This window comes from Cavia porcellus, unplaced genomic scaffold (assembly GCF_034190915.1).
Source record: "Cavia porcellus strain 051 isolate PalLab524CR breed Dunkin Hartley unplaced genomic scaffold, mCavPor4.1 scaffold_7, whole genome shotgun sequence".
Taxonomy (NCBI): Eukaryota; Metazoa; Chordata; class Mammalia; order Rodentia; family Caviidae; genus Cavia; species Cavia porcellus.
In genome coordinates this window covers 37,395,499-37,410,428 of record NW_026947490.1, presented here as the reverse complement: position 1 = coordinate 37,410,428, position 14,930 = coordinate 37,395,499, and the positions used below count along the sequence as shown (strand labels likewise).

At 41.8% G+C, this 14,930-nt stretch overlaps 1 protein-coding gene across 11 annotated transcripts; it reads left to right on the top strand.

Annotated features, from left to right (window-relative positions):
• Positions 1-2,807: 2,807 nt before the first annotated feature.
• Znf550 (zinc finger protein 550) lies at positions 2,808-13,298 on the top strand. 11 transcript variants are annotated; one of them, XM_063252347.1, is made up of 5 exons: positions 2,819-3,399; positions 5,238-5,346; positions 5,445-5,534; positions 7,619-7,711; positions 10,382-13,298. In XM_063252347.1, the coding sequence occupies exons 3-5, from the start codon at positions 5,492-5,494 to the stop codon at positions 11,371-11,373; spliced, it is 1,128 nt and encodes a 375-aa protein (XP_063108417.1). In that variant the 5' UTR covers positions 2,819-3,399; positions 5,238-5,346; positions 5,445-5,491; the 3' UTR covers positions 11,374-13,298. The 11 variants fall into 11 exon arrangements, with proteins under 11 accessions (XP_063108415.1, XP_003461731.2, XP_063108417.1 ...); XM_063252343.1 differs by having other exon boundaries at positions 2,819-3,653; XM_063252349.1 differs by having other exon boundaries at positions 2,830-2,969.
• Positions 13,299-14,930: the final 1,632 nt, after the last annotated feature.

Sequence of the window (14,930 nt, the reverse complement as noted above, 5' to 3'; positions counted from 1 at the left end):
CAACAATAATCCCCAGGGGCTGGGGATTTAGCTCAGCGGCATAAGCACCTGCCTTGCAAACAGGCAGTCATGAGTTCGATCCCTGGTACCAAAAACGACAAAAAAAAAAAAAAAATTAGAATTCTTTAAAATGAAATGAAAATTAGAAAATATTTTAAACATTTTATGTGAAGAAAATGCAAAGATTTACATCATTTTCTTAAAAAAGTTTAGTTTTATCTATTTATGTTTTTAAACAGACATGAGAAACATTTATTAGCAGTAAATATAGGATGCTTTTAAGTGTGGAGTTATGGACATTCAAAGAAATGAAGCATCTTATATAGTTTTATTAATAACCTATATACTAGAAGTTTTTGTTTGTTAGTCTTTTTGAGACAGGCTTTCATTATTCAGCTCATATTGGCCTTGAACTCACTTTGTAACCCAGGATGGCCTCAAATTTGCTGCAATACTCCTGTCTCAGCCTCTCAAGTGCTGGGATTACAGGCACGTGCACCACATCTGGCTGTAAGAGGTTTTTATTTTTATTTTAAAGAGAAAAAAATAAAATCAATGATAGATTCAAATCAAGATAATAGACTAACAATGGATAATATATTGCATATTGTTATCTTCAAAGTAGTTGCTCAGGGCAAGGGATTTAGCTCAGCCGCATGAGCACCTGCCTGGCAAGCTCAGTCATGAGTTTGATCCCAGGTACCAAAAAAAAAAGATAGAAAAAACAAAGTAGTTGCTCAGATTACAATATATAGGCTCTTTGTTTTGTTTTGTGTTTTTCTCTTTTTCCTCTTAAATAAAATTTTAAAAAAATAGTATAAGCACAAACTGTTCTTTTCAACAAACAGAAATTAGTATAATTATTTTAGCTATCTTATATATATACATATATATATATATTCTCTTGAGTAATCATATATCTTGTATTCATATATCATTCATATATATTTTCCCTTCTCTTTTTCTCCTGCCATTGCAGTTGTTCTGTTCTTTTGAGCAATTTCTTTCTGTTTTACAATATCTATCAAACATTTTGGATCTTATTTACTCTTTCAGTTCTTACACATGGGAGACAATATAATGTGTACACATGTGAGTCTGATTTATTTTACATATCAGTATGGTTTGAAGTTGCATCATTTACCTGTAAAAGTCTTGTTTATCTGTTATGGCTGATTAGTACTCCATTCTATAAAATGACATCTTTTTTATTTATTCCTCAGTTGTTGGGCATTTGTGTTGTTTCCAAGATTTAGCTACTACAAATTGTGTTGCTGTAAAAGTAAATACACATATATCGCTGTGGTTTGATGTTTTCAATTCTTCTGGGAAAATACACAGAATGGGGATAGCTGGATTAAACAGGACCTTCAAACTTAGTTTTTGAGGAATCTTCACACCAGTTTCCACAGTGCTTGCACCAGTCTATACTCCTACCAACAGTGGAGATAGGTTCGTTTTCCCCACAGTGACCTCCAGCATTTGTTATATGTTGATTTCTTGATGATAGACATTGTTTCTGGAGTTAGATGGAATCTCAGTGTTGTTTTAATTTGCATTTCTCAGTTGACCAATGATGTTGACCATTTTTATATACTTATTTGCCATTTGTATTTGTTCATGAGATAGGTATTTTGGGAAATATATTGCTAAAAAATAACAGAAAGGATAGAATAACTATATCTACATATGTATATTTGGATAATGACAAAAGCTTAAATTATATGTTAATCACCTAATTTTATCTAAACTAAATCCACTCTTTATATTTTACACTTAATCCTAAGCATCTTCGTACATTTATCCAGAAATTTATCAGAAACAATGCTTTCATTCTTTTCCTACTTTAAGGATGCCTCAAATCTCTTCCTCAGCCTACCTGTCATAGCCCTGTATGAGATTTTTCTCTCTTGACTCTGACCAACAAAGTGACACTCACAAAGCCAATTGTAGGCTCAGGGTGGTATTTGAAGAGCATCAAAAGTATTTTAGTTAGGGGTTGGGGATTTAGCTCAGCGGCATGAGTGCCTGCTTTGTAAGCAGGCAGTCATGAGTTAAATCCCTGGTACTGATAAAAATGAAAAAGACCAAAAAAAAAAAAAAAAAAAAGTATTTTAGTTCACAGGTACGAATGAGTATAGTTTTTATCCAAGTGACTATTATGTTTTGTGATGTAGGGGTATTTTTGCTGGGTCTTTAAGGAACACAACTACAGGGCCTGAAATTACATTCAGAGACACACCTGAAAGCTAGAGTTGCTGAACTCCCAGACCTCAGGTCCCAGGAGAACAAGGAGAGAATGACATGGGAAGAAGACAGGGTGAGGACCCAAGAGAGAGCATGGACTGAGGGATGATGCCTGTATTGGGCGTCAGAATGCATTCCAACTGAAAAGGTAGGAGAGCTTCCTGGTGCTTTGCAGTGTCTGTCACGGAAGGAGAGGACGCTGTGGCAGGGACCAGTCTATCCCACTAATGCAATCTGGAAAGATAAAAACAGCCAGTGAGGGGCTGAGGGGATGCTGAGGATTGGAGTAACGTGAAAATTTGGAATTTACCATAGAATTCACTTAGCCCTCAAGAGCATTTGTATTTGTTCATGAGAAGTATTACGTGTGTCTCACGTAAGAGTATTCAAGCTCCTCCTCCTCCGTCACAGCCTTGGAACACCTTTAACAGCGACCCAGGCCGCAGATTACAGGCCAGTATGGTCTCGTCCACCTCCGGGAGACACAGGCTGGAACTTCCTTACCCAGAAGGCAGCAGGACTGTGGCGCGCCTAGCGTATGTCGTCACCGGAAGGGGCGTGAACAACGCCTTGCGTGACCGGACCGAGGCTTCCGGTGTTGCTGAGGTTGAGTGTACTGGGACCGGGGGAGCTCGAGAGCCGCGACCACAGGGCTTCTTGGTTCCCGCGTGGGTGGGGGAGGCGCTGGCCTCAGGATGGCGGCGCAGACTGAGGCGCCGCGGGTGAGTGGACGGCGCTCCGGCGACCCTTGCTGACTTCGTCTGCTGTCGGAGCCGGGCGGGGCTGAGCGCGGGCGTACGGCTGCTTCCAGCGGACTAACCCTCCACCGAAGCTCCCGCCGCCCTCGGACCTCCCATCCCTCGGTCAAGGAGGCCAGACGGGCCAGACCGACACGCGTCTCCCCAGCTCAGGGAGGTTCTCCGGGTTGGGAGTTGCTGCTGTGTCGACCGTTGCGCAAGAGAGGTCGCAAGTGGGCGGTGCAATGCATCTCTCAGATTAAGACAAGTGACGCTGGGTCGCACCTGACAGATACCTGTTTTCCAGCGCCCATGAGACTTGGCCTCCGGGCGTGTGCACGTACACGCGAGGCCCCGCGTTACTCTCGCAGTTACCCTGATGGCTCACTGCGCCTTATGCCCGATTTTACCAGATGTGTGAATCCTGTCGACGTGGATTGGGTTTTTTTGTTTGTTTGTTTTTTTGGAGTTTTTTCGTTTTTGTTTTTGGTTGGTTTTGTTTTGGGGGGATTTTTTTTGTTGTTGGTTTTTGTTTTGGGGGTGTTGTTTTTGTTTTTGCGAGGACCCATGTTGTGTCAGTTTCTTCTCCCTCCCTCACTTTATTTCAGATTTCCTCTGGTTTCTACCCTGTAAAAATACTTTACTGTTGGTCTACGTAAAGTTGACCAGGTATCTTTGGTCTCCTCTCCGTTTCTTGTGTTCTGAATCTTCAAGGCAATCTAAAATTGCCTTGCTTCGTTATTTGGTTGGTTATATAAAATCTGTTCACAGTGCTTGTGTGTGAATGCTTGTTGCTACTCTTCCCCAAGACCTAGAATAGCCTAGCTCGAATACATTGATTGCTTTCAGCAATGAGTAGGTCTCCCCTTCAAGGGCTCCCTCCACATGTGGAAAAAATCCCATCTCCCAGCCCTCCAACATGGCCCACAAGCTGTACTAGTTGATCTGCTTTCTGTTCTTTCTGGCACTGGGGACTGAACCCAGAGATACTGTCCCACTTATGTATGTCCCATCCCTTGCCTTAGCGTATATGTGTTGCTAAGTTACCTAAACTACCTTTAATCATGAAATCCTCCTGCCTCAGCATCTAAATTACGGTCATGTGACACTGCCCTGCCAGTTCTTGATCTGCTCATTAGCAACTTCTGCTTCCTCTTCCTTTGTCCCCTGACTCACTCCATCAGCCAGAGCCCTGAATTTACCAAGCTGTCTCCCATTATGCAGCCTTTGTCCTTGCACTTCTTTTGCTGAGGGACTCTGTCCATGATCTGTCCTGCACACCCTTTTTGTGCATCAGGACTAGGGTGGTATTTTCTTGGGCACCATAGATCTAGCTGAAGCACTGCCTCCTCCTTGCACCTTTGTGAGGTGTTTTACCAGATGTGTAAATCCTGTCGACGTGGGTTGGGGTTTGTTTTTTGGAGTGTTTTCGTTTTCGTTTTTGTTTTTCTTTTGTTTTTTTGGTTGGTTTGTTGTTGTTTTTTGGTTTTGGGGGGGGTTGTTTTGTTTGGGATTTTTTTGCTTTGCTTTGCTTTGCTTTGCTCTTTTCTTTTGTGGTGGTGCTGGGAATTGAATCCATGGCCCTAGGACTAAGCTACCTCCTTACCCCTTTCTAAATTTTGAGACAAGTTCTGCTACGCATGAGTTTGAGATCTGCCTTGGCTTCCAGAGGTGCTTCTGACTAAATACAGTGCTACCTTGATTCACAAACTTAGTTCCACAATTCTAGTATGATTTCTGTGATCCAGGTACCCCTATATGAGACTGTGATTTACTTTGAAAGCTGAGTCCATTTTAGTGACCCTGACATAGGAATAATAATGGCATTTATTCATGTGGTTTCTGGAAGACTGATAGACATTTCAGAGCACATGACACTTACTTACATGTTGTAGATACTCAACTTATAGCCTCATTAGTTCTCAGAACTACATAATAATATAGGAATGACTTTGGATTTTGATTTGGAAACTGAGACTTATAGAAATAATATGAAATTTTCATGATCAAGCAGCTGGCAAATGTGAGATGTAAGAGGATTGATTGTGGCCCCAGTGCTAGGGTCCCTTATTTGCTTTACCGTGGCATGCACAGCCTTCTGTTTGGGGCAGGTACACTGAACACCAAGAGTTCAGCTGCTACTGCTGTCACAGTGTGAATTATCAAAATTGTTTCTATTTTGCTGTATCTCAGAGCATGTAATCTATGCCTGTCACAGTTCTCAACGAATGCTATTGTGTGTGTTTTCTTTAGTTGCTTTCCCATGGGAAGCTTTTTGTCTGCTCAGAATTACCTTACGCCTAAAGGCCATATGTACCTCCACATTGACCCCAACATAGAACTTGGCCCTCAGGAGCCCTAAGTGAGTCCAGCCTCTGGCCCTTCTTTAGAGACTGAATGACAGGCTCTGATCCTATCCAGAAATAAGATACATGCCAGTGCTTCTGTTTGACTTTCCAGGTCTTGGAGACTTTCAGTGATGTGGCTGTGACCTTCACACAGGAGGAATGGAGACAGTTAGACCTGACCCAGAGGACTCTGTATCAGGAGGTGATGCTAGAGATCTGTACAATTCTGGTCTCACTAGGTAACTCCCTTCTCACCCTTGAAGACTTATGATTCATGGCTGGGTAATAAGGTCACAAGAGCTCGCTTGCTTTGTCCCCTCAACTCCTAAAGTTTTCTGGTCCCACTTCCCACTGCCTGATACATTTGTGTCTGCATCAGATACATGAAGTTTAAACACAAAGCTTTACTGTCCTGCCGAGGATACTATGGAGGAGTCAGCTGTCCTCACTGCCCGCTCAAGGCTGTGGTGATGAATTATGAGAAGATGTGAGTCAGGTTCTCAGGAAACATTGGGCATCACTGTCACATATCTCTAAAAACATGATCTTGGGAAAAAGACCAAGGACACTTTTGTAATTACCGCTCTTTTCGTGAGGCTAGTCCTCAGCCTGTGTCAGTTGAAGAGCTTAATGTCCTCAAAACAGCATGTGAAGGGACACTTGACCCTTCTACCTTCCTGTCCAGCCTTCTGATTATAGGCACGGAAACATCAGATTCATGCTGAGTCTTCTTTTTCACCCAGCAGTGGCTGACACAGAGGACAGCCTCTAATTGCCAGCTCTCAGCAGGCTGCCCAAGTTCACTGGGACCAAGTGACATTTTTATTTCATTGTTGTATTCTGTTGTTGACTTCATTTTCCAGACTAAAACAAAGTTTCCTGTCAGAATAATAAATGTATTTCAGATTTTAGTGTATATGCTGCCAAAGCAACCACTGGAATAAAATATTTTAGAAATGCAGGTCAGATTAAAGCCAAACAATTAGAAACATTGGCATGCTGCATGCCACACATCTGTCACTCTTGAATTCACATAAGAAGATGTCAATCCATAGGCTATAATTCTGGTGAGTTGTATAAAGGAAACTGAGGAGAATTTAAAGAGTAGATAACCAGGGAGGCATAGCCTGTCATGGATGCTTCAGGGAAGGCATGTCAGGAATTGACTATAGGACTGAGATGTGAAAACTGAGTCAGACTAGGTAAGTGGAAAGAAGTGAAGGAGGGAAAGTGTGCTAGGTGGGAAAAGCCATGATGTGACAGAGAACTCAAGTGCTGGTGGACTTCAAGGACCAACAGCTTGACGGTTTCCAAATCTCCATCCCCACGCCCAGAGCCAGGCACATAGCTCCCTTTGGAGAACATTGCCAAGACATGTTGGTATCTTGTAAATGAGAGCCTGCTGGTTATTTCTATAAATCCTGTGTCTTCAGACAGGGTTCTCTTCTTTTTATTTGATGAAGATCAAACTGGGAAGGACAGTTGCTGCTCATTAAGGAGATACCTCACTGCATAGGTGGCTCAGGCTTCTTATATGTAGCAGTACTATGGCATTGTCAAAGGACATTGAGTTCTCTGTTCCTCTCTCAGCATGGCCACCACTTTTGTCCCAGATCCACTCCCTCAGGAATATAGGGTGCTGAGGCAGTGAGTAGATGGCAGGTCCCTGAGTCCAGCCCTCCCTTCTCACATTGGAATAAAAGTTCTTCTTTAGCATGAAAATACAGCTGTGGTCGCCTGGCTGTCTCAAACTACTGACAACCTGGGATGTCATTCACTAGTTTATTTCAAGCAGAGAGTTTTCAAAAATGTAGATGCCCAAACCTCATCGCATGAAAGTTGGTTTGAGTTGATGAGAATTTGGAATGGAGCTTTTTTAGGAGACTGAAGCATAGGAGTTTGAGAGTCAGTGACTTTGAATTGAAACATCACTGCACGGAATCCTCACCCTTGCCATTTTCCCTGGTTGTTTGAGAAAACGGTATGCTGGTGAGCAGAGTTGACTTTCAGAGACAGTCAAGAGCAGTGGGGTTGGGTAGACTGCCCTCTTCAGCAGCTCAGTTACTTCCCACAGACTCCCCAAGTACAGTTACATTGAGGCTGGGATTTCAACATTTGTATTTTAGAGGGACACAGTTCCATCACAGCAGTGCCCTTGGTTTTCAGGTCTCAGAGAAATGTTTTGCTTACTTGTGATCTTGCTCCTCTCATGAGGTTCCAGACAAGGGTGGTGGCTTCATTCTTCTCATACAATTACCCCCTTCCTGCTTCCTTTGCCATCAACAGGGTACCAGGTTCCTAAACCGGAGTTGATCTACCTTCCGGAGCATGGGCAGGAGCTGTGGCAAATGAAAGGCCTCATGCCTGTCACCTGTGCAGGTAGGTGACCATGACATTGTCAGGGATGATCATGGCATTTTTCAGACTGACAGGACATGACCACAGGATACTGTGTGGGGCATCTTATTGTGACCTCAAGGGTTCTGTCTGGTTCTGACCTTCCTCAAGGTCTAATGTGCATGAACAGGTGAGCTCTGCACCACACTTACTGAGAGATCCGTTTGACTTCACCTGTGATCAGGCAGCTTTCGATTGTTCTGAACATGATCTGAGGGTTGAAGGCTACTGAGAAAGCAAGGAGAGACATGCATATGTGTTCTGTATACATTCTGGACAAACCACAGGCATTTGGCCAAACTTTCAGCCTTGTGACTGAGAAATGTGGTCTAGCCATGCGGCCAAGAAGAAAAATAAAGGGGTTAGTTTATACCACCTAAGGCTGCTATGCTCAGAAAATCAGAGGGAAGTAAGTCTGTGTCATTGAATTGTTGGAGGATATAATTAGGTCCTGCAAGTTACTACTTAGGTCAGGGTTGGCCTGTAGTATCAATGAAAGTCACCTGTTCATATTGTCCATTTGGTAGCATTAGTCAAAATGAATTAAAAGGAATGTTACACTTTTCCTTCCAGACCCAAAAGAAGGGGTCTTGCCTCACAATACAGAGTCAACACACAGAAACTAGTCATGTTCTTCTGCCTTGATAATAAACCCAAGGAGGAAAGTAATTACGTTCACAATAACTTCAAAAAAATTAAACACCCAGGAATGAACCAAATCAAAGTATTAAAATACCTCTATAATATTATAGAACTCTGAAGAATGAGATTAAAGAGGACAGTAGAAAATGGAAAGACATCCTGTGTTCCTGGATAGGCAGAATTAATATTGTTAAAGGTTCAGTTCCAGTTTTTATTCTTAGAACTTCTTTTAAACATTCGTCTGTCTCTGTTGTATACTGTGACTTCCCTTTTTGTCCCCCATGACAGGGATCTTGTCTCTAACCTTGACCAGTGTCTTGGGCAGCTACATCACACCTTCTGTATTCTCAGGGAACTTGTTTCTTCTGCCTTGTCTGTACATTCGTCCTCCATGCTTACAGAAATATGTATATGTTGCTTGTGTTTGAGGAAAAAAAACACAAAATGCTTTTTTTCCCCTTTTTTTAAAGAGAATAAAAAGCAAAAAAGTAGAAATAATACAGAATTACCAAAAAAATTAACAGTAAGAAATCACTAGTTGTAAATTACATATTATCATCTTAGAAATAGTAACTATTTTTGTTACTATTTTGTTACTTTTTTTTTTTAATTGGTGCCAGGGATCGAACTCACGACCAAGCGCTTGCAAGGCAGGCATTTATCCCGCTGAACTAAATCCCCAGCCCCCAATTTTGTTACTATTTCTAGGGAATCCTGCTGTAAAAGTTGTTTTCCATCACATTCACTGGATAGAACTAATTTGTTTCGTGTGTTTGTTTGTACTCAGGAGAGAAAAGACTCAGTACTGACTGGCTTGGTCTGTGCTCAACTCTAAGCATAGACTTGTCCAGAGGGGTGACCCCATTTCCTGTTCTCGTGGGGTACCTGTGTGAGTACCATTGTACTGGGTCCTTCTGAACTTGGAGAATGTCCATGTTACTATTTCAGGCACAGCAGTTGGAGCCAAAGGCAACAGTGATAATGAGCAGGCGTGGCTGTGAACAAGCATGGATGTCACATCAGGAGCTGTCTTTTCCCAGCCATTTTCTTTTTTTTTTTTTTTTTTTTTTTGTCTTTCTCCTTTTTATCGGTACCGGGGATCGAACTCACGACTGCCTGCTTGCAAGGCAGACGCTTGTGCCACTGAGCTAAATCCCCAGCCCCTTCCCCAGCCATTTTCTTATTTAGCCCTCTGCGCCAGTTGAGAAACGGCACCCACAGCGCTGAGACAAGAGTATTAGACTTTGTAGAGGAAGAAGTTCATCCATTCGCAGCTGGCTTGGCAGAGGCAAGACTTGAACAGTTATTGTATGCCCCACTATGCCTTCACCTTGCTCTGCCCATCTTGCTGCTGCTGTTGCCTGCTGATGCAGCAGCAATACTGGGCTTCATATTTTGTGCCATTCCTTCTTTCTTTACTGTCTACCACCTCCTTCAGTGTTTGCTTCCCAAGGCAGCTGTGACATTTGTTTCTAAGTTTCAACCCCTCTCTGAGGGTAAATCTCCCTTTGCCTTCTCCCTTGCTTCAATGCAGCACCTACATCTCCATCTGGGAAGCACTGTGGCTTCTCAGTTCTGTCCCAGCTCCATCTCATAGGACACCCTTCAAGGAAACCATCCATGATTGATCTATTCGCTATCTTTGTCTCTTTCTTTTTCTAGTCTTATATGTCACTTTCCTATACTTTTATGACACCAATAGACATCAGTTCTTAGACCAAATGGTCTACCAACAATATCATCAAAATTCTATCCTCCCTTCCCATCTGTGGACTGCTACATTCCTGATTGTCTGTCCCTTTGTGCAGCTTGTTCTCATGATTTTCCCTTTACTGGTTAAATGGCTGCAAGGACTTAACAGAGCATAATTGGAACCTGGGTTATTAGGGATGAGAAGATACAGGAAGTACATAACAGTGGTTCTGTTTGCACCTTCATTTTTCAAGTGAAATGTTTGTCTTGGTTTTTCTTCATTGCATCACAAACCTGTCTGTATGGATTCTTTTTCAGGTAATAGAGCACAACTTCAGACCAGTATGCCAACCACCTGTCTTCCAAGCAAGTCTGAAGAAATCTTGCTCCATGGAAGGCAAACTCAGAAATCTTCGGAGGACTTTGGATGGGGTACCCTGGAGATCAGGAAGGGCTTTTGGAAAGGACAGAAAGAATGTCCTAAAGAGACCAGTCCTGGAAACACATGTCCTGAAGGTGGTAGTTTGGAAATGGATGGTGGTTTGTACTCCAGGATATTACAGGAGCAAGCCCCACCGGATATTCTCCGTGGATGTGACTCTCAGCAAACTGAGAAAGATACTTCAGTACTCGCAGGGAAGAAATCATACAGTTGCAAACAGTGTGGGAAGGGTTTTAACAGGAAGTGGTATCTTGTTCGACATCAGCGGGTTCACACAGGTTTGAAGCCCTATGAGTGCACTGCATGTGGGAAAGCCTTCAGTCAGAACTCAACCCTCATTCGTCACTACTTCATTCACACCGGAGAGAAACCATACACATGTGTCGAGTGTGGGAAGGCCTTTAAACGCAGGGCGTACCTAACACAGCATCACCCAATCCATACTGGAGAGAAGCCGTATGAGTGCCCACAGTGTGGGAAGGCCTTCACCCACCGCTCTACATTTATTCGCCATAGTAAGACACACACTGGGGAAAAACCTTTTAAGTGTAAAGAATGTGAGAAAGCTTTTGCCACTAAAGCGCACCTGATTCAACACTATGTAGTCCACACTGGTGAGAAGCCCTTCGAGTGCATGGACTGTAGGAAGGCCTTCCGGTGCAGTGCGGAGCTGGTGCAGCATCGGCGGGTCCACACTGGGGAGAAGCCCTATGAGTGTGCCCAGTGCGGGAAAGCCTTCCACCGTAACATGTATCTTGTCCAGCATTTGGTCATCCATACTGGGGAGATGCCCTACAAGTGCAGTGAGTGTGGCAAGGCTTTCAAACGCCGATCACACCTCCTGCAGCACCAGTGGGTCCACTCTTGAAGGAAACCACAAGCAGTGAATGAGGGACAATTGGTTATACTGTGCTCATCTTTTGTCTATGCTAGCAGGACCTACACAGAAGAAAAACCCATAGAGTATAAAGAGTGGTGAGAAGCATCTTGGAGGACTCTAGCAGAAGCAAAACCTTACTTCTATCCTGGAATCCCTAGTGTAGGAGTGCCTGTGAGAAACCTTTTTGACAGTGGATCACTGACTTGCACTGGAAACCATTGTGCTAGAATCAGACTCCCTTTTGTATTTGGCCTATGGAGTCACAGAATGCCTCATTCACCAGTCTCCTTGGTTAACATGGAAAGCTTTCTCTGCAGCTTTCAGAAAGCCGTATGAAAAGAGAACAACAGAGTAGGAGGAAAACACATTCTGTTACAACTCACTCAGCTTTCACTGCCAAGCCTTTCATAGTATTTATCAGTTTTACTTTTGATAGGGACCTCGGGGCCGTGAAAGGGCTCTCAGTCTGTTATTTTATATGTGACCTACAGTTATATCAGGAGAGGAACTGCAGCAGCCCTTCCCTGATCACACATCTTGACACGTGAGAAGGGCACTGCTTCTTGACAGATAAAGGATTGAGTGATGAGGTGGTTGAACCTAAGAGAAATTCAAATGCTACATGAAAATGTGCACCTTGTAGCACTGCAAGGGCTTGCTTTTTATAAACCCATTCATATGACTTTTAACTAACACTTGGTTTTTTTTATTCCATGCTACTTGTCTGTTTTCTCTGCAGTGTAGTGTTCAGTCACATTGCACTTAAGTTTCCTCAGGGGGCCCCAGTGATCTTTTTTTCTGATGTTTCTATGATCTTGTGAGGTTTATTTACATGTTCTCTGCAGGTCTTTAGGGTTGAATGATAGGCAAAAGAAGATAGGGCAAATCTATAATCAACTCAGGAAAATACTGGGTACTCTAAATGTGGTACTCTAAAATCTTGCTAGAAAATCAAGTACCCTACGTTTTGAATCAGGATGTACATGTGCAGGTTTGTGAGGCTCACAGCCACCATAGTTTCCCTCCCTTGTGCTAGCATAGAGTATGGTGAATATGGAATTTCCTGTGGGATTTTCTTCCAGTTCATTCCCAGACTATCCAAGGTAAGCAACATTGTTTTAAAAAAAAAAAAAAAAGTATCTTGTACCTAGAAGTCATGGCAGATACTATAATCTCAGCAGTCTTTGAGGCTGAGGCAAGAGGATCACAAGATCAAACTCATCCTGAACAACTTAGAACTTCAATATCTAAATTTTGAAAAAAAAAAAATTTCAAGGCTCTGGGTTCATTCCACTCCTTGAGTGGGTAGGTGGGGTGGGGAGACTAGAATTTTCATTTTTTCACTGAGTCAACATATAAATGCTGTACACATTTTTTATTGTGGGAAGAGCAGTGATTTGTTTGTCATTGAAAAGAACAATCCCTCAGCTGTCAAGTCTTCTCATAAGTCTTTCCTGCATGGTACGATGACCTGCCATGAACTTGCTCCTGTGATAGGTAAAAGGTAGCAGACTTCTGTGGTCACACTAGCTAGTAGGACACGTGAGTGACACACAGGCCAACACTTGAGTGGGGAAGGAACATATGTCTAGTGTAGAAAAAGCATAGGAACAGATACAAAATGAACCTCTTCCCACCTTCAAAATGTCTACCTCCTGGATCCTATCATTTCCCCTTTATTTTGATCTATATATATGTATTTTAGGTTTCTCATATAAAAGACACCATGAGATACTTAACTTACATTTTGATGTATTTCTCTTGAACACTGGGAGCATAGTATTTTTTGTCACGAAGGAGCATAATGGTACGTGTGTCGATCTGTGTTCTTTAGAACTTTTATTGATGAATTATTTTAACATTTTTATTTTAAAGAGCAATAAAATGATAGTTTCAAAATAATACAAAATTAACAGTGGTTAATATATTGTGTATTGTTATCTTCAAAGTTGTTGCTCAGATTACAAAATACAGGCATGCCAAGTTGATCAAGCAGTATAACTCAAACCATTCTTTTCAGTGAATTAATAGAAATTAGTAGCATAATTAACTTAGCTATTACATATATATTGTTTTGTTTTCCCTTATTTCCTCTATCACAGTTGTTCTTTCATTTTGAGCAGTTTCTTTCCCTTTCACTATATGCATTGTACATTTTGGATCTCAGTTACTCTTTCAATCTCTTACACTAGGAAGACAATACGATGTTTAGACGTGCAAGTCTGATTTATTTTACTTGTGACTATGGTCTCTAGTTACATCCATTTACCTAGTAAATCCTCAAGTTTATCCTTCTTTATAGCTGAATATTACTCCATTGTATAGAACTACCACATCTCTATTTTCCATTCCTCAGTTGATGAGCATTTAGGTTGTTTCCAAGATTTACCTATTACAAATTGTGCTGCTATAAACATGGGTGCACTTATATCACCGTGGTATGTTTTCAGTTCTGGGAAACTACCCAGAAGAAAACTAGCTGGGTCAAATAGAACCTCTAATCCTACTTTTTGAGGACTCTTTACACTGATCTCCACTGTTGTGTCAGTCTACCCTCCCATCAAAAGTGAAGGATTTCCTTTCCCCCACAGCCCCTCCAGCATTTGTTATTGTTGGTTTCTTGATAGCCTTTCTGGAGTGAGATGGAATCTCAGTGTTGCTTTAATTTGCATTTCTTTTTTGTTTGTTTGTTTTGGTTTGGTTTGTTTAACTCACGACTGCACCTTGCAAGGCAGGCACTTATGCTGCTGAGCTAAATCCAGCTCTTAATTTGCATTTCTTGATTGCCTAATGTTGAACATTTTTTTCATGTATTACCATTTGTATTTCTTCACCTGAGAAGTGTGTGTTCATTTCATGCCCATTTTTAAATAGGGTTTTCAGATTTGGGAAGCCTGATTTTTTTCAATTCTATATGTGTTCTAGATAGGAGTCTTTTGAAGGACAGTTGGCTAAAACTTTTTTGCAGTCTGTGGGTTGTCTTTTCACTCTGTTGGTGATTTCTTGAATATGCAAAAAAAAGTTTAATAGATGAGATAGCATTTGTTGATTCTTTGAAGTACTTCCTGTGGAGTTTGATTTTTGTTCATGAGTCATGCCAAGATTATACTTGCCTACTGAGTCATAGGCCTCTGAATCTTCTGCCAATTTGGAAACTTTCATTAGACCCACTTACCACTGTATACACCCAATAAATAATGGCTGTCTTGGAGTGTCTCTCTCTTGGCCCATCTGGAGGCACTGACTTCTCAGTCACTCATCATGTACTACTAAATTTGTTTATTTTATCCTCTTTCCATACCCTTAATACAATCAGGCTCTTGGCTAGATCCCTGATACTCAATAAGAAATAAAATGAGTAAGAATAGGAAGGCAAGAAGTTATATTATTTGCATATGATATCATGTGATGTGATACAGTACATAGACCCTAAAACCTCCATCAAGGTACTCCTAGATTTACCAACCAATTTCAGTATTGTAGCTGGATACAGACAACAGTCAAACAAACATCAATGGCTTTCTTGTGGAAAAATAAACTCAGAA

Excerpts from the sequence above, each read along its gene's own strand:
- Znf550 (XM_063252340.1), top strand. The coding sequence starts at position 3,364 with ATGGCTCACTGCGCCTTATGCCCGATTTTACCAGAT. Across the intron at positions 3,400-5,444 it reads TATGCCCGATTTTACCAGAT|GTCTTGGAGACTTTCAGTGA; the intron begins GTGTGAATCCTG and ends TTGACTTTCCAG. Across the intron at positions 5,572-7,618 it reads TACAATTCTGGTCTCACTAG|GGTACCAGGTTCCTAAACCG; the intron begins GTAACTCCCTTC and ends TGCCATCAACAG.